The following is a 22,971-nucleotide window of genomic DNA, read 5'->3' on the forward strand; positions in this document are numbered from 1 at the left end:
CCTCTCTGGGGCACAAACCTGAGCAGTGTGTTATGGAGTTCCTGAGCTACCCAGATGACAAGCCATCCCCCCTCTCATCCTTGCCAATGTGATTCAAAGGAAAGCAGAGCAATATGTTTGGCACCAACTTGGCTGCAGGAGTTGCCGGAAGGAGGAATACCAGGCACCCTCCAACCGTCTTAGGGACTCCACTATGGATTTTTGTAGGCTTGACTCCTTAGCTTTTTCTTCTCCTGAAGATGTCTTGCAAGGCACCAATACAAAGCAGGGGATATTATGGGAAATCAGAAATAGTGACTAGATACAGGTATGTGGGGCTACTTGACATAGTAGGGACAGGGCTGGCATCAGCAGTGGTGCCCTGTCAAGTACTCAAGAATAGCAGAAGAATCCAACTGGATCAGGCCAGTGGCTCGTCTAGTCCAGCATCCTGTTCTCAGCAGACAAACCAGATGCTGGTGGGATACCCACAAGCAGGATCCAAGCGCAACAGCAGCTCTCTCCCCATTTGTGATTCCCGGCAACTGACACTCAAGAGGCATATTGTCTCCAACGGTAGTGGCTGAATACAGCCACAGTGGTTGGGAGCCATCAACAGCCTGATTCTGCAAGACTGTGTCCAATCCTCTTTTTAAAGCCATCCAAGTTGGTGGCCATCACTTCTTAAGGGAGCAAATTGCAAAGTTGCATTACGTGTTGTGTAAAGAAATGCTTTCATCTGTCCTGAATTTCCCAACGTTCACAAGTTGGCCATTCCCGTCACCTCCTAATGGCAAATTCCTCTTCCTTTAAGGCGTAGCCTCCCAATGCCTGCATGGCAGCTGTTTTTGTTACTCTGCTACTTGGACCTACGCACAGAGCAAAACATTGGGTTCCAGGCTTTAAAATAAAAAAGGAAGGAGTCCCCAAAGGTGAGGTCCAGAAGAAGGATCGTCGCTACATCTCCTCCTCCATGTTTTCCTGCTGCCTCTTCAAATCTTCTTTCCAGACGTTCACCTCCTCCGTTGCTTTTCTCTGACTCACCCAGGCGCTGAAAGGTTCCTGGGCCCATCTCCAACTCCCCAAATCTCCCAAGGCCATGGAGCTGCCGGCTCGGATTCCAGAGCCCGTACAGAGGCCGCAATTTCCACTTAGAAATGGTCTTAGAAGGGGGTGGGGAATCTGGGTGTGTGGGACGGGGAAGAACGCAAAAACAGTTAGCCTCTCCGGCTGAGATTTTAAAATTAAGATCGGATGAGGGCCAGGGGAACTGATTGTGCCTGCTGTGGGGGAACAACCGAGCCACAAAGAAGAATAATTCAAACAGAATTCAATGAGGAGGAAGGGGGGGAATGTTTTTATATATAAAAAATCCTTGCAGTAAATACAAAGAGCAAATACATACAGAGATGACCCGTTATGTTATAATACTGCTAGGCTGCAACAGGGTCAGGCTTCATAGCAGCACCCCCTTTCGGCCCCCAACCCCAAAACACACATTTTTTGAGTGTGGCAATGGCCCCTGTCTGTGGCCAACCCCCCCTCCCCTCAATCACAAATTTCTGTGGATCAGCCCTTAAATGACTGCATACTCAACAGGCAGCTGGACTCCAGCTAGCTAGCACTGCACTGGAGGTGTTATGGTCCCTCCAGTTGTCGAGTTAGACCTGCGACGGCTCATTCATACATGCCAGTGAGCGCTGGGGCGCTATGGCTGCTGAGCGTGCATGGATGAGCAAGTCTGTGGCGTCAGCGACTAGGGCAAGGTCGGCCCACCTCCCCTTTCCTACAGAGAGACCATTGTTGTTGTAGCTCCACCAATCTGCTGCTGCATTATTATGTTTAAAGGCATGTTTGCATCCCCACTGCCACAGCAAAATAAGAAGAGACAGGCCACTGGATCAATCAAAGGTCTCCTTGCCAGCGGCCTGCTCTTATGGTGGCCAGCCAGACACCTCGAGGGGAAGCCTGCAAACAGGACCTGAGTGCAATGTTCACATTCACAACTGAGAGAGCTAAGATGACTTCTTAAGAAAGCTAACTGCTCCTCTACAGACGGGGTAGTGGGGATTTCAGGAACAGGGCACCGAGCGTGAATGCACACGCTGCTCCTGGGACTCTGTTTTTGACATCAAGACTGAGCTCACAGCCCCCCTCCCCCCAACCCACTCCTAGTCTCCCCTTCTTTCTTTGTTTCAGCAGCTTAATTTGAGAAGGGAGAAGAGACTTCTCGGTTGTTGTCATTGTTAAACAGTCAGGAATCTGAAGCCCTTGCCAAATCATAGTCATCCAGAGAGCTACCCGCTGATCCCAGTCTACTTTCTGCCCGTCTCCCAGTTGTGCTTGGCCTCCATATAAGATGCCGTTCAAGCTGTGCGTAGTTAAGAGACCGGGGCCACGAGAGCTGTGTTAAGATTCCAACACCACTGCAAGACACAAGCAAAGGATTCTATATCCTGAAGATGCATGCTCTTTTAGGAAAAACAACAACACGTTTCTAGACAGCAGGGGGAGGACAGGGAGGGCTTTGCCTGCCAAAGTCTCACACTTGTCATCTATCAGAAGTTCAGGGTGTTGGATGGCTGGTTGAAGACTAGGCCCAGCAGAAGAAAAAAACAAAGGGATGCAAAAGCCTGGATCTTATACAGGCAACTGAAGGCAGCTTTTCCTCTGTGCCACCCAGCAGAAGAGAGCTCAGCGATGAGAGTCTGGAGTTTTGCACTAACAAAACAGAAGTTCCCAAACTGTGCGACTGGAATGAAATGATGTAACTGGAATGAAATGACCTACAATAATTTAGACTCCTAGAATCTTAAGAGTTGGAAGGGACCTTGGGGGTTATCTAGCCCGACCTCCTGCAATGCAGGAATGTTTGGAACGGCAATATATATTTTTCGGAGGGAATCATTGCACAGGTTTTGATCTGGGCAGTGGGTGGTGGAGAGACTGGAAGATTAAAGCTGCAAATCGCAATACTAGGGCAGATGAGCAAAAGTGGGGCAGGCAGCAAAGGCATACAAAAGGGGCAGAAGAGCAGCAGCAGTGATCTCCTGGCAGCGGCACCGTCCTTGCTGGGATGATGGCAAAGCCCGCTGCTGCCTTGCCCCAGTGTGCAGTAGTGCCACCACAACGCTGCCTCCTGTGCCCCTGCTAAGAACAGACTGACTAAATTTTACTCAAGACAGACCCACTGAAATTAATAGATCTAAGTCAGTTGTGTTCATTAATTCCAATGAGACTATTCTGAGAGTAGGGTTAGCAGAGTTTTAACTTTGGGAGCCCGATAACCGTGCAAAGAAATGAGGAGACTCTCCTTCAGAGCACTGGCTTCCCGAGTGAGAGATATTTTCTTTCTCTCTTTTAAGTCAGAAATTTGGCTATTCTCTGCAGCAATGAGGACCGGAACCTTGCTTTTTTAAAAAAGAAGCAGCAGCAAAATGTGCTCCAGTTGCCGGATTCCTTGCTCCTTGGCACCCTCTCGAGCGTGAAGATGTCAAGACCGATCATCTGTGGGGTTTGCAAAACAAGCCGCTCATCTTTGAGATGGGCGGGCATCACATTTGGTTCAAAGGGAACAAGTGGCATCCTGTTATTAAACGAAGCATCAGTGCAAACACATCCTGAGAAAATAAATAAAGCGGCAGAACACTTAAGACTTAATCCACAGCCAGAGCTGCTTTGTCCGCAGGGCACCGGGGGCAATCAATCACTCACCCTCCAGTTCCTGACACTTGCATCTGGGGCTGTCTAGACTTTCATTAGAGGGTAGGAAATTATCCCTATTAAATCCCAGAGACATTCTTCCCCTCCTCACCACACACACACACACCCCAATCGTGCCGCAGTTAGGTTCGCAGCTCAAAACTTGTTTGCCAAGTCTGAGCGAAAACCACCCCGCTTTTTTAAAAAGTTGGATGGATAGCAGAGTCAGGCATCAGGGAGATAGTGGTAGAAAAAAGCCTCATTCTAGCACAGACCAGAGCACAGGGAATTAACACAGCGTGTAGAAAGGACTGGGGGAATGAGAATGTTGCAGTATAGGGGTGTGGCTGGACTACTACCCCCATTATTCCTTGACCACGAGCCATGCTGGTTGGAGTGGACAGGATATGGAAACCAGCAACATCTGGGGGAGGGCGTCTCACACTGACTCCCCAGGTTGTAGCACTCTGCTGAAAGTAAGGCTGCAACCTGATTTATTTATTTTTTAAAACCAATTACTGTACGCTGTACGAGCCTGGCTAGATTTAGTTTGCCATTTAAACTTGCACATGGGTAAAAACACTTCTGAGACAGAAGGCATGCATTGTTTTCAGTCAATGCACAGGGCATTGTGTTAGAAGAGGCCTTCCTCTCTGCTTTTGGTTGCAGCGCTGCTGCTTAGTTGCTTTACCCGTTTAGCATACTTAAAAACATATTCTATTATAACATGATATATTTTTAGCCGCCTTGAGAAGTAGAATCGAAGCCTATAAGGCGCCATAATAAATAGATAAGTACCACCCAACCCAAGGGCAGCAGTGTAGGATTAGCAAGTCGGGGGTGTGGGGGAAACACATGACACAATGGGTATCAAATGCGACACACTTCTTGTGCTTTGAAAGGCAGTGGAGGCTGCTCCATTCAGGGGAATGGGGCACTGCCCCACAACCCTTAGTCCGCTCTCAGTCATCCCCAGCCTGCTTGCCTTCTTACTTACAGCCAGTCCAAGGGGGGGCCCTGCCTGTCACCCTCCTCCTCCTCAGTCTCGGGAGAAGGATGGGGACAAAACTAGACTCCATTGGCTCCGCCACTCATTGCTTGCAGCTCTGCCTGTCATTGCCTCTGGCTCCACCTCCTGCAGGGCTCCCAAATTCTGCCCTACAAACAATAATGGATACCAGCCACCATTTTAAGATGAGTTTCAGGGAATGATTATTTCAGAGGGGGCCGCCACCCTCTGCTGAAGTACTAGGGGCAGGAGAATCTGCCCCCTACTAAAAAGGGCTTCTCTGGTGCTCCCCCCCCCCCAAGAAAAATAGGTGCCAGAACTCACCATGAAGTTGCTACAGTAAGTCGCCAGGTGACTCGGGGCAGCCTTGAATAGACAGGTGCCTGCTTGACAACAGCAGTGTTCACCAGCCACGGAGGTAATAAAAACTACGGCAAGCTGTTTGGTTTGGGGGTCGCCCCTGGTTCTGGTACAGGTCAAATAAATGTGCCCCGCCGCCCACCCCATTCTTTTAGATTCAGGCAGATGGCTAGGGCAGCTTGGAAGGGCCCTCGTGCAAACACGCCCACGTGCAACAGAAGAGACCTAGCTGGAAAGCTTAAAGCCCACTGCCGCTATACGGGAATTGGATTGAAGAAATGGAAATACTAATTTGCCCTACCCAATAGCTTGACCAACTGTGGCTAGATCTAAAAAAAAGTAGACTCACACACTGGCGAGCTTCACTTTGGACTTGAAATGTTCATTTTGGGCCTCTCGGAAGTACGTAAAGGCAAGAAGCAGGTGGGAGGGTGCTGGCCTGCAAGGTCACCCACCAGAGCTCCGGTGTGCTCTGGCTGAAAAAAAGCCCTGGGCCTTCCTTTTCTCCAGTTATTGAGCAGCTCAAATGATGCTGGAAACCCAGCCTCTTAATTTCAAGGCCTCCGGGGAACCTTGGGGTGGGGGCCAATCCAGCAAAGGAAACAAGGAATCCCCCCAGCGATTATAGACACAAAAATGACAGAAACCTCCTGAACACCTCCCCAAGCGGAGGATGCAGCAAGTCCCTGTGCACCACAAAGCATGATGTTCCGACTCTTATGTTTCAAGAAGGCTCAAGGAAGTGCTGGGAATGTGCTGAAAGGCAACATATACACAACACTCACAGCAAACCAGAAGGATAAGCAGAAATCCTGGATGAGACTGGTGTAGCGTGGGGAGGTGCGTCTGTGTGCTCTTCACACCCACCTGAGTTATCCGTGGTCAAATCCACTGGAGGGCAGCCAGTCCCCGCCCTCTGAAAAAGGAAACCCCAAGGGGAGGCTAATACAAGGTACTCCCTCCTCTGGGACAGCTGTTCACCATCAGCCTCCGACATGCTTTCAGTCCACAGCAGAGCATCAGAGGCTGAAGCAAGTTGAAAGTGGAAGCATGTACCAAACACTGGCACCCTCGGGGCTGAAATCAGGTGAGCAAAAAGCAAGGCTGGGGTCCCTAGTGGGCAGAGGTCACAGCTCTCCAGAGTAGGAGGCTAATGCCCGCATTATTATTATTATTATTATTATTATTATTATTATTATTAGATAGGCCAGAGCTTGATCTCTTTGGACAGCCTGGTAAAGGACGCAGGGCTTAAATACGGCCTTCACAGGCAAGGTGAGGCAGGAAGGAAGGAAGGAAGGAAGGAAGGAAGGGGCTCAAATTCACATGCTTCACACCAGGGCCCAAGGCGCATTAAGGGTCGCTTCTGAGAGTGATCTCTGCGGTGTGCAGCACCCCAATTCTGAGTGTTACACAGGTTGAGCCAAGAGTTCGAAATACGAGGACGTCCTGCTGAGCTCCACTTCAAGGGAGAGCGTGCTCTGTTCCCATTGGGATGAAGAGCATCAACACTTATAGTACACACACAAACACACACACACACACACACACTCCCCACCCCCCTCCCGAGGAAACCGTTTCCCCACCAGGGGGAAAACGTTAGGAAACTGCAACCACCATTGCCTCCACAGAAGGTGGCCAATGAAACTGAACGGAACCTCTGCCTCCACCAATAGAAAGAGAGCACGAAGAGAGAGCAGTCCAGGAAGTCACACGTCGTAGTTGGGCAAGTAGCTGTAGGAGGGCCCGCTGGCTGACGGAGAGCTGCAGTTGCACGGGAAGAACCAGCAGATGACGAGACCTAGGGGGTGAGAGAGGGAAGGAAGGTTGGACGCACACAGCTCATCATGGACGCTTGCCTCTAATGCTGGGATGGGGAATCCAGCGCCCTCTGGCTGGGGATGGCCTCCGGCCCGCATCAGCCCCAACCAATATGGTCGATGGCACAGAACGATGGGAGCTGGAGTTCAGCATCTTCCAGATAGAGGTGTGTTTGGTCCCCCAGATGTTGCTGATTTACAGCCCCCAGCCTCGCTGGCCATGCCAGCTGAGGATGATGGGACTTGTAGCACAGCAACATCTGGAGGTTCTCTCTGCCTAATCTAGAGGGCCGCTGGCTTCCCGGCACTGCTTTAACAGACCAGCAAGAACATACGCCAGTCCTCACCACCCCAGACCTACCTCGGCCAAAGACTTCCCGCAGGAGGGCAATCTTGGGCTTCCGCGTATGCGAGACTTCCCGCCGTGCCTCTTTCAGGAGCCGGTTGCGCAGCTGCTCAATTGGGGTCTCGTCCGTGATAATGGAGACCAGCTGGGAGAAGTGATGCACATTAGGCAGTTAGGGGGTGGGCAGGATATGTTTTGAGACACACACACACACAAGCACTTGTGTCTGTCTTTTGATCCATGCGATACTAACATTCCCTTTCTCCTAATAGCAGCACCACCAGTGCATCTTTTGGGGGGGAAGGTTATCCTTGGCACCTCAGGAAGTGCTGGGCAAAATCTGAAAGCTTGCCCACCTGTCCCCCCTAGTACCTGAACAACACCCTGTGATAGCAGTGATGCTTCATTGCTCTATTTGTATGCCACCCTCCTACAGTTAAACCTCGTTCAAGGTGGCTTACAACTAGGGCCGGATGAGATATCAATAAATCGTCCAAAACCAGTTTGAAGTCCATATCGTGATAATGGTTTCATAATTTTTTTAAATTAAAAACAAACATTATTATTTACAATGCATGTACAACCACACAATTACACCAACTCAAATACCGACAATACAAAAATACAAACATAAATGCCATACCTATGTGACTCTCATAATTTTTGACCTGGCAATATATTGCAAATCCAGATTTGTGTGTGGGTGCTATGCAAAAATCACGATGCAGGAAAAATTGTGAAGCCAGCCAGTGCCTCTACATAGCTCCATCCTAATTTCAGACATTGTGATGTATCAATATATTGTGATGTTTAGCTGGTGATATATCACAATGCTGAAATCCAGATAGCGCTCAGCCCTACTTGCAACCTCAAAAAATGTACATAATTCACTGTAACAGTTACCAAAACGTAACAAAATTTAGCCACAAACAATAAAGCAATGGAAGCCTCTCAATAAATATGCAAGCCTGATGTGCATGATTCACAGTAAGATCTAACAAGACCTTGGGAAACCACTGCTGTTCACAGCAGAGAGGACCCAACCTGCAAAAAGCTGCACCCTATACTCAGCGGGGCTCATAGCTCAATGGTACAGCACACTGCTTGGCATGCAGAAGTCGCCCCCACCCTCCCCAGTTCCAATGTACAGCAACAACCCCTGCCAAGACCGTAGAGAGCCACTGCCAATTAAAAGAGGCCACCCTGGGCTGCGCAGTCCACTGATTGGACACTTTACAAGGCAGCTCCATGCAGCTGTTGATATTTGATAGTGTCTGTGCCATGGACATGGTTTCTCTTCTAGTCCTCTGCAGGAAAACCAGCACCAGCAACTGGAAGAAGCCTGGGGAAAAGGACTTGCCACTGTTGCCCTCCCCAGCATCTCCCTTCTGCTGCCGTTAAATCTTCTCCAGAGGAGAGATGAGGGAGCCAGCTGTACGCCTAGTGAGAAGACCCCTCCCTCTCTGAACTGTGTCTTAGTCAGGCTGCTGAGGTTCTTTAGAGTGGAATCAGCCCAGCGCCAGCAGCTGGAACTTAATTGCTTGTAAAATAAAATATTAAAAAATTGCTCCGTGCTGGCATATTCAAGTCTAGATTATTTCTAGTACTGAATCCATTCCAATGTTGTTAAATTGCTGCTTTCTTTAAACTTGCTTCAATTTATGGATGCATTTTGACAACAGCTTTCTTTCCCACCCTACAAATTTTTGTGTTTTGCTAATAAGTATTGTAGCCACACTGGGCCCAGCTCAGTGTGGAAAGGCGACATATAAATAAACTATTTTTAAAATCGATTAATTTGGAACAATTTGTAAAAAAATAATTGGTTGTGGGGGGCGTTGCTGTTGTTTTTAATAAATGGCTGACAAACTAAAAAGGTTGCCAAACAATTAAAAAACCAAGTGTCCCCCCCCCCCCCCGCTGCAAGCCTCAAAACCTACCTGGTCATAAAATATGACTGTGACAAAGAGGCCAAAGAGGATGGATTCTACCAGCAAGATGATGCGGTGAGCGCTGGAAGGAGGAAAGGGGAAAGTACAGTCAGTCTGTTAACTAGGAACACTACTACTCCAACTTGTGTTTCCGGAGGGGCAGCAGAGCGCACGGGACTATTTTTTAAAATAGGGCTGAGCTGTGCTTCACATGTGTAACAGGCACCTCCAAACAGCTATTCCCCTCACAGAACTACAATTCCCAGAGTTCCACGGGAAGAGGGATTACTTGTTAATCCACTCTGGGAACTGTAGCTCTGTGAGGGGGTGGAGAGGTGCCTTCAAACAGATCTCCGCACCCATAACAAATGAGTTCCCAGGATTCTTTGGGGGGAAGCGTGACTATTTAAAGTGGTATGATACTGCTCTAAATGCAGAGTGCAGATGGGGCCTACATTAAAGGTAGAGGTAAAGGTACCCCTGCCCGTACGGGCCAGTCGTGTCCGACTCTAGGGTTGTGCTCCCATCTCACTTAAGAGGCCGGGGGCCAGCGCCATCCGGAGACACTTCTGGGTCACGTGGCCAGCATGACAAGCTGCACCTGGCAAGCCAGCACCAGCACAGCACACGGAAACGCCGTTTACCTTCCCGCTATAAAGCAGTACCTATTTATCTACTTGCACTTAAGGGTGCTTTCGAACTGCTAGGTGGGCAGGAGCTGGGACCGAAAGACGGGAGCTCACCCCGCCGTGGGGATTTGAACCGCCGACCATGCGATCGGCAAGCCCTAGGCGCTGAGGTTTTACCCACAGCGCCACCCGCGTCCCTTGGGGCCTACATTAGGCATGCCTAATTAACTGGAGAACTCGAACATGGTACAACCCATTCTTTCCATTTCTTCTCCACATGAAATTGTTCTAACGTTGATGCCTTCGCTGCTTAAATTGCTTCGAGGTCACGTTCGCAGGAAGCGATTCAGAAGTGAAACGGAATAAATAAATAGCCCGTGGCAGCAGGGGAATGCGGCCCTCGACGGGAGGGGGGGAGCCTTCCCCCACCCCCACGATTGTGGACAGAGAGACCCTAAGCAGGAGGAAGCAGGCGAGGAGGCTGCGGGGGTTGGACAAAGGGACAACGCCCTACCCTCGGCTGCTCCCATTTTCCAAAGAGAGAGGGGGAGAGGGAGGGAGGGAGGGTGTGCTGCTCATTTATAGAAAAGCCAGCATGGAGCTTCCTCCCCTCCCCTTGGCATTCAGCCAAAGCTCTGGAGCTCCAGCTGTTCTTGGCAAGAACTGTGTGACATGGCAATTTCTTTTCTTTTCTTCGTCTTTCTTATTAATTTTTTTGTTTTTGCAAAAGGCCAAACTGAGGCATCTACAGGGTCTCTAGAACTCTCCCTGCGCCAGCAACCGGGGGGGGGGGGGGTGGAATTCTTAGCTTGGTGGCAGGAGGAGGAAGTGGGACTCACATTTGAATGCGATTGTTGGAAACGCCTCCTTCGGCTCCTTCGGCCTTCCCGGCTGAGCTCTTGTCCGTGGGCCAAAGCCAGGTGGTCAAGACCAGCCCCATGGCGTAAAGGCTGGCCAAGCCTGTGGCCGGGAGAACCAGGTCAGCGAAGGCCAAGAGGGAGAGGAAACACGAAAAGAAAAAAGGGTTATCAACGCAGGCATTGTGCATTTCATCATTCCCTCGGGGATACATGTCATAAATCCCCAAGTATGGTCAGGACAGAGCTGAAGCTTGAAAGGGTTTTTTGGGTGGGGAGGCAGGCTTTCTGCTCAACTTCCAGATGCCTTAGAACAGTGTTTCTCCCAACCTTGGGCCTCCAGCTGTTTTTGAACTACAATTCCCATCATCCCTGACCACTGGTCTTGCTAGCTAGGGATGATGGGAGTTGTAGTCCAAAAACAGCTGGAGGCCCAAGGTTGGGAAACACTGCCTTAGAAGACCAACTTTTGAAAAACTTCTAGCTTGCAAGAACAGGAGATAAAGGAGACAGTGAATAGGAATGAGGGGTTAATCCAAATCCTTTACAGCAGGGGTGGGGAGCGGGGGTTCATTTTATTTTGATCTGGAGTCACATTTTCCTGGGAGCAATCTGTCAGGGGCTGCATTCTGGTGGTGGGTGGGACCACTCCAACTTAATACAGTGGTACCTCTGGATGTGAACAGGATCCGTTCCGGAGCCCCGTTCGCATCCTGAAGCGAACGCAACCCGCGTCTGCACATGCTGCGATTCGCCGCTTCCGCATGCGACGGCATTTTGAGTGTCTGCACTTGCGGCGAAACCCGGAAGTAACGCTCTCCATTACTTCTGGGTCGCCGCGGAGCACAACCCAAAAATATTCATCCCAAAGCTACTTCAACCCAAGGTATGACTCTAACATTTTTTTTTTCTTTCTATGCCGCCCATCTGACTGGGTTGCCCCAGCCACTCTGGGTGGCTCGCAACAAAATATTAAAAACGCAATGAAACATCAAAAGTTAAAAATGTCCTCTCCCTCTGACTCCCCTGTCTCCTTCTCCTGACACCCATCTCCCTGCCCTCTCTTACACCATGCTCTTCCTCCCCAGCCAGAAGGGAGGAACAGGCTGCTATTGCCAGAGGTCTGAACTGATCCTTTGAAGAGGACTTCTGACATCAGGCCAAGGGTCAGGGTTGCTCTGGTCCAATATTGCTTATCCCTGCTCTACACAAAATGTTAAGTTTCGATAAGTCAAGAGAGGAAAGTGTTATTTTGTCTTGGAAGGGAGCTCTAGACCTAGATGGGTCAGGCATTGGCAGGGGTCAGCCTGGCAAAGGAGCAGAGGGGTAGGAAGGCAGAACCAGCAGAGTGGCTGAAGGCAGCAATGAACCTAGATGACCCTTCCAACTCTTCTATGATTAAGTGATTCTATGAACCACTCGGCTGGTGGGAGGTGAGTTGGGAGCAACGAAGGACATTAAAAGTTATGCAGGTAAACAAGCAAACAAGGACTCTCAACCCTCAAAGAGACAAAGAAACTTGTCAGACGCTGAGAACAATTCCAAGTTTTACAGAGAGCAGGAAGAGGAAGACTGTGTGCCTTGGAGAAGAGCAGCCCCTAGTGGGGAAATACAGGGATCGCTGCTTTGATTTCAGAGATTAACCAGAGGGGACATCTAATAAACTGGACTGGATCAACTTCAGTCAGCGCAATCCCTCAGTCCACAGTGCTCTTCGGACAGGAACGAGGGCAGCTCAGCCAACAAACACAACCTTAAACCCTCACTTTTTTGCCCTAGGTAGGCAAAGAAGGGGCCCATGGGGCAGTGGGGCATTAAGCAGAGAGGTAAATTGCTACCCACAATGCCCTGGGACCCACCCCACCCTCCACAGTAGCTCCTCCCCCAAACCACGGCCCGGTGGCATGTTCCCAACATACCTGTATAGAAGAGAAACTGGATGAAGTATTTCTGGTTCAGTTCCCCCACGCAGTTGTTGATCCTACCAAGAGAGCGTATGTGTGTGTTAGAAAGAAAACTGGACAACTAGGAATGAGATGAAGCTGTCAAGTCTGGCTTCTCTCAAGTTTCTCCAATCTTCAGTTCAGCTCTCTACATTTCCACATAAGTTTGCAATTAAAAATAAATAAATTCTCATGGAAATTCATCAGCGTTTTTCTGTGAATTTCTCCTACTATACACATTTGTATATGCAATTTCCCCCTAATACAGTCATTTCTGCAAAGCAATATTGACTAATATAATGTGTTCTGTATGTAATTTTCACTAACACGTGGATTTGCATGCACGCATTAGTACATTCATTTTTGCACATGTTACCCGGGTGAAAGAACTTTAAATGCCTGCTGGGCACTTTTCCATTCCGTTCAGTTTAGGTGGACAATTGAGCATCCATCTTTCCACAACAGCCAGCAGATTTCTGATTTTAACTTTTTATATGGAGTTTACTGTATGGTTTCATGGACAATTGTCATAAACCACTCTACTGCTGTTGCTTTTATTGAATAGTGGTAGATAAATATATTTCTAACAAATAGGTACTTAACCTGCATGCAAAATTTGGAGAAGTGTAGATTTCTTTTTTAATGGTTTTTTTAAAAAAAATATCTAGTGTGAGTTTCGAAGGATGGTTGTGTTTTGGTTCACAAATCATTTCAGAAAATGAGAATTGGGGAGATTCGCCTTCATATGCAAACTGAACCATATTCCTCCCCACCACCACCACCCCAGGGACAACAGCTCACATTAAAATTAAAAAGGGTGGTTCTTCTGGTTCCCAAAGATGAGATGGGGTTGGGGAGGCTGATGCTGTCTCACTGGGTCCCTCATACCACTGACTGAGATAGGAAGCCCTCTTCTCTGGGGAGGAAGCAAGGGGAGCGAAAGGCACCATCGAACCCTGACACACACAGATCAAGGCAGGATCCTCACCAAGGACAGTGGTGGTCCATGCGGCGTACACAGCGGTGGCAGACGCGGCAGTGGTGCGCCCGGGGCGGCCGGTATGTCTCACAGCGGTTACACACTGTCCAGTCCTCATTGTTCTAGGGAGGCAAAGAAGAAGATGGTAGAGGAACCAAAAGGTGTTTGTCACCTGCTCTGCTTCTGTTTCTGATTCTGGTGGTGCTTGAGCTTGCTTTCACCTCCTCCCTCCCATTCCATTTTTCCTTGCCTGACAGATCCTCTTTGTACAGAAGCCCATGGGCAGAGGCCACCTTCGTGCTGATTTTTGTAAGCCGCTCAGAGAGCCTTTTGGGTTAAAGTGCAGGGCGCAAATGCAAGAAACCATCAAATGGAATTAACACCGCCTCCCTCAGACTACAGTTCATCTGCACACAAGGGGTCTAAGTTCAGAGAGGTTAAACCTTTGTGTGGACTGGACTGCTGCAGACTGAACGTCATAAGAACCTATGAAGAGCCCTGCTGAATCAGGCTCAAATCCCATCTAGCCTAAAATCCTGTTCCCTCCCAGGGCTGACTCTGTCAGCCTTCCCCTGCCATGAAAGCACTGCTCCGAGAAGCACCAGGAGGCTGGATTCAGCCAACCTTTTAATTTCACACCATGCCCCCGAGCTAAAGCTGCACCTGGGGCATTGTGGGAAATTTAAAAGGTCAGCAAGCCACAGCCTCCCTGCACTGTTTGCAATTGTCTATAGAAAGCAATCCTGTGAGTTGTATATATAAAGCATAAACATGGGAGCTGCGTATATAAAGCAAGACTGTGGGATGCAGGGGTGATCTGACTCAGAGTCCCAGAAACTCTGCTCCGTTGGAGACCACAAGAGGAGAAGCAGCTGGAATCTATTACTGTTGCTCTTTGGTGCCATTCTACTGAAAATGTTGTTTCAGTAATTTTATATTTGTTGTTGATGTTGTTTTTCCACTGTGAACTGCTCCGTATATTACAGGAGACCTTGCCCTGGGTCTGTGAGCCACCATTTTGTGATTCCCACAATGCCCTTGGGGGCGTCGCCATTTTGAATTTCCGACAAATAATCCTGGGAGCTGTGGTTTGCTAAGGATGCTGTGAGTTGTTACAAGGCCCCTATCCCCCTCGCAGAGCTACCCTTCCTGGAGTGGCTTAACAGTCAATCCCTCTTCCCAAGGAACTCTAGGAATTGTAACTCTGTGGGCTGAATAGAAGCCTCCTAAGGACTTTCAGTTCCCTTAACAAACTACAATCCCCAGGATTCTTTGAGGGAAGCCGTGATAGTTTAGAGTGGTAGGATTTGAACACAGTGCTGATGGCGCCTCAGTCTGCATGCCTTGCATTTACAGCAGGCAAGGCACTTACCTCTCCGGCAGCTTGTCAGAATGCAAGGTAGCTGCAGAGAATTAAAGTAACTAGCTGCAGCTAGTTGGTGGTGAGCTTGACGGATCACTGGGCTAAGGCAGGTGTGAGGAGCGTGCAGCTGGAACACAGCATTGCTGTTCCATAACTCCTGCCATTCCTAACCCTGGTCATGCTGGTCGAGGCTGGTGGGAGTTGGGAATCCAGCCCCTATCTGGAGCGCCACAGGTTCCCCACCCTAGGCTACAGGCAAGGCAGCTTCACATTCCCCTCTCCCCAGGTACAGACTCCTTGCAACAACTCACCCGACTGTTCTTGTGCGATCCGCCACTGCCGCTACTCCGCAAGTCAGAGAAGTCAATGGCTGTATCTGGGAGCGGGACCATGCCTGAAAGAGAGCCACACGCAAGGCTGGGTGTGAGCATGTCAAATCTAATTGATTTTTCGATTATTTTTTTATGGTGGGGAGCTGTTTCATAAAGGACAAGGCTATTGGTGGCTACCAGACTTGATGGCTATGTTCTCCCATCACTGTCAGAGACAGTAAAGGCGGCGTCAGCGTCCCCCACACTTATGCAGGGGTTACGTTCCAGACCCCCGCACACGTAAGTGACATCATGTAAAGTGGGGGGAGCGCCCTCTAAACACCTTTTAAATGCCCTTTCTGCTGCTTTCTCTTCAATCCAGACCAAGAATACTGTGTCCAAAAATATCCACAAGAAGAACTGAAGTTCTGGGGTTGGCAGGAGGCTGCACAGGAAAGCTGCTGCAGCTGCTGTACTGCCCCACACACCGGCTGGTAGGGAGTTGTGACTGTTAAAGTGGTATAAGAGTGGTTTAAGTACAAGGTGTGAATGTGGCCTCAGGCTAACATTGTTGCTATGAGGATACAAGGTGTGGGGGGCCAAATGTGCCACCCTGAACTCCTTGGGTAAAAGAACAGATTAAAAAGTAATGAAAGAATGTTTTTCAAAAAAGGCTCAGAACAGACAGACAGACAGGAGACAGCCTGATGAAGAAATTAAGAAATTAACTTCACACCCATTTACTTATGCTCTTCCTCCAACCTCCCCCTGTTATCTACCATTCCTTTTCTCTTTGTACAGTGGGTGTAAATACATGATTGCACTAATTGCACCTACCCACCAATAGGCCTCAAGGGGATCCCACTGAGTTGTGCTGCAGGGCTGGGAGGCCTGCAGTCTTCTAGGTGTTGCTGGACTCCAGTTCCCATCATGTTGGCTGGGGCTGATGGAAACTGGAGTCCAGGTTCCCAGCCCTGGTGTACTAATTACTTCCAGCATGGCGTTTTTTTTCTGCAGAGAAAACAGTTAACTTTCTCGTTTCAGTTTTTGCGGTTCTTATCTCAGCAACAAAAAGCTGTTTAAAATGTCCAAAAAAATGCTTTTTGTGTGTGTGCTTCTCCACTGCCAGTTGACCAAGCCTGCATCAATCATTGGCTCCTTTTTTATCCCTTTAATAGCTGCCATATTTAGGAATGGAACCTCCATGTTTACCTCTGAGCATCTGATGCTTGGGACAAACAGGCAAAGGTGGCTTTTACCCCTCATGCCCTGCTTATGAGTTTTCCTGGAGTGAATGATTGCTCACTACTGGAGCGATGGACTAGATAGATCTTAGTTTTGACCCAGCAAGGAAATTCTTTTATTTCTAAGCAAACAAATCACAGAAAAATCTGAATGTGCATGGAAGGATCAAGAGAACAGAGCTGTTCTCCTTCTCCCTCCCACCCTGCAAAAGTATATCATGAACTAAATAAACTCCAAGAAACGGGAACAGAATGAACTTCTAACAATGATGCAGGCACATTACTCAATCGAGATGTTCCAGCTCTCAGTGACGCCAACAAAGGCACATTTGCTCAATAAATATTTTGATTTTGCATTTGGAGAGACAGAGAGAGAAAAGATGAAATGTGCAGAGCAGGCTGATTAATTTCAAATATGCCACTTCAGCTTTCTGTCCCAAATGCCACTGGCAAAAGATGATCAAGGACTTCGCTTTTGCTGATCCCATAATAAACACTCGCAAAGATCCACAGGCCCAAGGGCCCTCTTCCAGGGTAAGATGACACCTCCAAGGAAGCCAAGGCAACGACCTTCAGCAGGATCCGGGCAAGCAGTTGCGGAAAAACAACACCCGGCAAAGGAAAGCTGGGCAGCTCCAGTTTCTGCAGCTGCTTTGCTTGGATATGCTGAAAAGGCAGCATCACAGATTGGGGGGGGGGCAGCAGCCTGGCAATAGGTGTGGCCTAAAGTGTGCCCCACTGAGGATTAGAATACAGCTCCTAACACAGAGAGAGACCCAGGAATCTCCACTTTCATGGTTTCAAAAAGAATGACTCTAAAGCCCTTCTGTTTGCAAGGGTGGGGGACACCAAGCAGTTGTTTATTATTCTGCAAAAGGTACTGAAATAGGAAGGAGGGGCCGGGGAAGAAGGCACCTAATGGCGAATGTGACGCCTTGTTGAATCAGACACAGGTCCGTCTAGTCCAGCATTCTCTCTTTCACAGAGGCCAGCCAACTCGTAAACAGCACAATAAAAAGTGCTCCATCTAGTCCAGTACCCTGTTTCCACAGTGGCCAACCAGATGCCACTGGGAAGCCTGTAGCAGGACCTGAGCACAAAGACACTCTCCTCTCCTGGGGCTTCCAGCAACTGGTATTCGGAAGAGGAAGCCCATCCCTTGCTTTGTTCCCAGTATCAGATCAGAGGTGCTGCTGGTGTCACCGTTGCAGCTGACATCGGAGGCCAGGGGAGCACACAGTTCCCATCACTGCACTTGCCCTGCAGCCTTTATCAGTGTCCTCTGCCACCAGGAAGCTGCCCAGCTGTTTAGGTGAAGAGATGTTCCCTCCATCCTGCCCCCAAAGGCCTAAATGTAAGGTTCTACGTTCTCATTCAGGGGTGCCAGCCTGTCGCGCTTTGCCTGCCTGGGTACTCAGCACAGCAGCAACACAGGCTGGAGGGTCAGGGTGGGGTTGCAGTCATAAAATTCTGAAACCTGGGAAGTGATGCTGGGCTGCAGAGACAGAACAAAGATCTCCTGAAGCCCAACAACCTCCTTGTCTGAGCTGATATGGTCTTTAACCATAAAGACAGTAATTCTGGGGAGTCTCGATGTCAATGCCACATCCGCCTTATCTGGTCCAGCTCAGGAATTCATGGCTGCCATGGCAACCACGGGATGTCTCAAAACATTACGCAGCCAGTGTATGCTGCAAATCGTACTCTCGATCTGGTCTTTGCTAGAGTGGGTTGGGGGGGGGGGAGACATGGACACATCAGTCTCTAGTGAGATTTGGATTGACTGTGACTGGCATTCCCTCATTAGGAAGGTCTGCCTGCCCCCAGATACTTATGGGATCCAAGGGATTCCTGAAGGCTCAGGGGGATTTTCCAAACATGGCTGGCGCTCTGATTGAGGCCCTGGTCCTGTTATAGAATTGCAGAATGGCAAAGGCAAACAAGCACAGTGACTCCTGAGCCACGGGACATTCCTGCACTGCTGAGAAGTTGCCCGTTTATGAAATGCCTTCCCAAGGAAAGTATGTCATGTAGACACTGCATTCTTTTCAGACCAGGCTTTCCATTTGCACAGGTATTTTAAATGATTTTGTTCTTAGCTAGTTGGGTGATTTTATTCCTCTTAATCTTACTGCATTATTGGCTGCTTTCATTTTTTTTATTTTTATTTGCATACTGCTCCAAAATCCGATTTTGGATAAAAGGCGGCTTATTTTTTAAAAAATAAATAAATAAATCTCTTTCCTCCCTGTATTATTTGTCTGAAGCTGAAAGTGCACATATACTTGTGAGGGAATTCCTATTAGCCATAGTGGGGCATTATTTCCAAGCACACAGGATTGTACTTCAAATCATTTTTGAAATGCCATTTAAGCTTGTGGCCAATATTAACCCATTTTGGGACAGCGAGTCCCATAAGGTCACCGTGTACTGGTTAGAGAAAGTGTGCACAGCGGAGGCCGGTCCATCCAGGGCAGTTGGGACGAGGCTGGGCAGTGGGCGGGGGGGGAAGGCTGGGATGCCCAGACAACAAGACCCCCCTCTCAGGCCTTGCTGATGTGGTCCAAAGCAAAGCAAAACATTTGGCCCCAGCTTGACTGCAGGAGTTGCCAGGAGGAGGCATACAAGGCGCCATTCAACAGTATTAGGATTTCCACTCTGGATTTGCGTAGCTTTACTCTTCAGCCTTTCTTGGGCTCCATGATCACTGCAGATGGTGACAGCAGTCACGAAATTAAAAGACGCCTGCTTCTTGGGAGAAAAGCAATGACAAACCTAGACAGCATCCTAAAAAGCAGAGCCATCACCTTGCCAACAAAGGTCCAAATAGTTAAAGCTATGGTTTTCCCAGTAGTGATGTATGGAAGTTAGAGCTGGACCATAAAGAAGGCTGATCGCCGTAGAATTGATGCTTTTGAATTATGGTGCTGGAGGAGACTCTTGAGAGTCCCATGGACTGCAAGATCAAACCTCTCCATTCTTAAGGAATGGACTGCAGGATCAAACCTCTCCATTCTTAAGGAAATCAGCCCTGAGTGCTCACTGGAAGGGCAGATTGCGAAGCTGAGACTCCAATACTTTGGCCACCTCATGAGAAGAGAAGACTCCCTGGGAAAGACCCTGATGTTGGGAAAGATGGAGGGCACAAGGAGAAGGGGACAACAGAGGACAAGATGGTTGGACAATGTTCTCGAAGCTACCAGCATGAGTTTGACCAAACTGAGGGAGGCAGTGGAAGACAGAAGTGCCTGGTGTGCTCTGGTCCATGGGGTCACAAAGAGTCGGACACGACTAAACGACTAAACAACAACTCCTCAGCCTTTTCCTTTCGCATAGCTGGTTCCGCAAGGCAGCAGGTATGGATTGATCCTCAAGGCCCCACCAGCCTCAGCTTGTCCTCGTCCAGCTCCCACCGACCTGCCTACTTGCAGTCTAATGTGGCCAGTCAGCCCTCTCCTCCTTAGTCTCAATGTTGCCCTTCAAGAACTCAGGAAGGAGGAGGATGGGAGAAAACTAGAATCAACTGGCTCTGCCTGTCGCTGGCTCTAGCTCTGGCTGTTGTAGGACCCTCTGCCTTTTGTCCTACCAACCTCTACTGAGAGAGAGCATAACATGGAAGCTGATGACACAGACTGAGCCCAGGAAAAGGGTGAAGGTTATCTTACCTGGGTCGGCAAAGACAGCCCGCGTGTGACAGGCCAAGAGCATCACGACAATGAAGTTGAATGCCACGGCATGGAACGGACACCAGAGGCTGTGACAAATGGAAGCAGTGAGGTCATCAGCATCTCGCAAACTTTCTTTCTTTCCCCCCCCCTCCCCTTTCCCAACAGCTTTTCCAGGAGGCTAACTCAGTGAAATACGAGAGCCCATTCTATCCCTGCGTCATCCTAATCATCCCCAAAAACTCGTTATTATCCGGTTGCAAACAATGCATTCTGACAGCCAAGCAGGGATCATCTTACTAATGCAGCAAGTCTTGGATTACTTTGTGCATGAAAGGGAGCATATTCACATTTTATTACGGCTGGGACCCAAAAGGCCCCCCATGATTGGACATACTCAGTGGAGGTTTTTTATGTTGTTCCGTTGTGTTTTTGATACTTCCCACTTTCAAAGGGTGGCACTGGGGGTGTAAAGGGGAAGGAAAACACTATTGTAGAATTCCAAAGTCAAATGTTACTACTGATCCTGGCCTATAAATAACTGACTCTGAATGTTTCTTGGAAGTAAAAGCCCATGTTTTTCAATCTTTACTCCTTAGTGTGTGTGTTTAGGATCACAGCAGAATTTAGCTAAACTGCGGGAGATAAAAAAGGTGGGCACCAGGTAAGAAAAAAGGCATGCTCAGGACCTGTAAGAAAATCCATGTACCCAAACATAGCAGACACGCTGAACTGGACCAGGTGTATGTCTCTAGCCCAACATCCATTTACCAGCCAGGCAAATGCTTCATGAAGGACCACCACCAAGGTTTGAAGGATACAGCCTTTTCTCTGTTGTAATCTCCCAGTGACAAGTATTCAGTGGTAGACTTCCTCAAACATACAGGTTCTGCACAACCATTATTATGTCTATTTAACTAACAGAAATTAGAGGACTCCTCCTCCATGACTGTGCCCTGTGCTGGTGCCCTGAAAATACATGCACTAAAGGAAAAAATATACATCTATTAAGCAACAACAAAAAATAAGGCTGCAGTCTTCTACCTACTTATCCAGGAGCAAGTCCCACAAGGGCAGGGCTGCCTTATAATAATGATAATTTATTATTTGTACCCCACCCATCTGGCTGGGTTTCCCCAGCCACTCTGGGTGGCTTCCAACAAAAATTAAAAAATACATTAAAATGTCACACATTAAAAGCTTCCCTGGACAAGGCTGCCTTCAGATGTCTTCTAAATGTCAGGTAGTTGTTTATCTCTTTGACATCTGATGGGAGGGCATTCCAAAGGGTAAGGAATCCAGAATCCACTAAGAGACAATACTTATATTAGAATCAACCAAAATGTCACAAAAGAGTGAGCAAGGTTTTAGCCCACCAGATTTCTTCATCAGGCCAGTTGTTGCACAAAACAGAACTTGGGGAAGTGAGGGGGGGGGAGGCAATAAGGTTGGATGTTGGCTCCATGAGTATCCAGCCTCATTTTTGTAGTTGTTCACTACCCCATTCCTGGAATTACCGAAACCGATGCAGAGTTCTGGAGAAGCTGAAGGTTTGCTCACTGGCATTTTGTGTCGGCTGGGTTGATCCTAAGCAAAATACTGGTGAAGGGCAGGAAACACGTCCAATGACAGCAGCAGCAACATTATGGCTCGAGGTAGATTCCGAAACTTCCCCCTTTTTTCTGAGAAAGCACCTCTGAGCATGTGCAGAGTACAGAACCTGCGACCTCCTCCTGCCCCTGAGCTACGGCCCTTCTCCGGCTTCGCTTCTTTCCTTTCCCCCAACACCGTGGGGCAAGGAAACCGCTGACGGGAGGGGGAGGAACAAAACCGAGCCATCCCATCCCAAGGGCACCGTGCCCCTGAGCATGTGCAGAGCGAAGGAAGGGGACCTCCCTGCGGGGCTGGCGCGCCCTACCTGCCCCGGAAGCCCGGCTGGAGCAGGACATGCTCCAGGATGACGTAGTCGGCGTAGCCCACACTGAGGTACGTAAGCAGCAGGCAGAGGACCCCGCACGGGTCCGCCCGACACCGCCCCTTCCCGCAGCACCAGCACCGACACCGACCCCCGGCCGCCACCGCCGCACCCATGGCAACCCCCGGCAGGCACTTCCGGCGCCGCCTCCTCCCCGCCCGCCGGCCAATCGCAGATCGGGAGAGGGGAGGGGCCGCGGAAGCCGAGGGCGCCGCCGGGGCAGCGTCTGCCTCGCGCTCCTGTTGCCATGGAGACGCGGCCTGGCAGAGGCGGCAGCAGCCCTTTGTGCCGGGCGGGGGGGGGCGGCTCCGCCCGCACCTCAGTTTGGGGACGGGCGCGCGGCGGGCGGAGGGGCACCGAAGGCCGAGCAGGCCTCTGAGGTCCAAAAATCCGGGAAATGAAATCAGCAACAACAAGCAGAGGCTGCATGGCCATCTGTCATGGATGCTTCAGCTGAGATTCCTGCATTGCAGGGGGTTGGACTAGATGACCCTCGGGGTCCCTTCCGACTCTACAAGTCTCTAAGAAGAAGAAAAAACAGTGGTGTTGGAGGGTATGGAGTTATGTGACCCCGGAGCCAAGGGGATAAGTAACTATGCAAGCTTTAGGAGACATCTGAAGGAAGCCCTGTACAGGGAAGTTGTTTGATGTTTAATGTTTTATTATGCTTTGATATATGTGGGAAGCCACCCAGAATGGCTGGGGCAACCCAGTCAGATGGGTGGGGTATAAATAATAAAAGGATGATGATGATGGTATAGGACGTTCCCATTTTCAACAGAGAATTGTTGGAGGGTGTGCAGTGTGCCATGGCGTCCAGATTGTGGCTGGTGTCACCTGGTGTTCTTTTCACCCCAT

General features: G+C 49.2%; 1 protein-coding gene across 1 annotated transcript; it reads right to left on the reverse strand.

Moving 5' to 3' along the window:
* Positions 1-1,820: 1,820 nt before the first annotated feature.
* On the reverse strand, positions 1,821-22,245 carry LOC309329975 (palmitoyltransferase ZDHHC3-like). Its single transcript, XM_081841329.1, has 9 exons — positions 22,057-22,245; positions 20,139-20,227; positions 15,230-15,312; positions 13,565-13,677; positions 12,553-12,614; positions 10,616-10,736; positions 9,157-9,229; positions 7,232-7,361; positions 1,821-6,851 (listed from the first exon to the last, which is right to left on the reverse strand). The coding sequence occupies exons 1-9, from the start codon at positions 22,227-22,229 to the stop codon at positions 6,760-6,762; spliced, it is 936 nt and encodes a 311-aa protein (XP_081697455.1). The 5' UTR covers positions 22,230-22,245; the 3' UTR covers positions 1,821-6,759.
* Positions 22,246-22,971: the final 726 nt, after the last annotated feature.

Source organism: Podarcis erhardii (assembly GCF_964252035.2).
Source record: "Podarcis erhardii genome assembly, chromosome: 15".
Classification (NCBI taxonomy): Eukaryota; Metazoa; Chordata; class Lepidosauria; order Squamata; family Lacertidae; genus Podarcis; species Podarcis erhardii.

Excerpts from the sequence above, each read along its gene's own strand:
- LOC309329975 (XM_081841329.1), bottom strand. The coding sequence starts at position 22,229 with ATGGGTGCGGCGGTGGCGGCCGGGGGTCGGTGTCGGTGCTGGTGCTGC. Across the intron at positions 7,362-9,156 it reads CAGTCATATTTTATGACCAG|CTGGTCTCCATTATCACGGA; the intron begins GTAGGTTTTGAG and ends CACTTCTCCCAG. Across the intron at positions 6,852-7,231 it reads GCGGGAAGTCTTTGGCCGAG|GTCTCGTCATCTGCTGGTTC; the intron begins GTAGGTCTGGGG and ends CTCACCCCCTAG.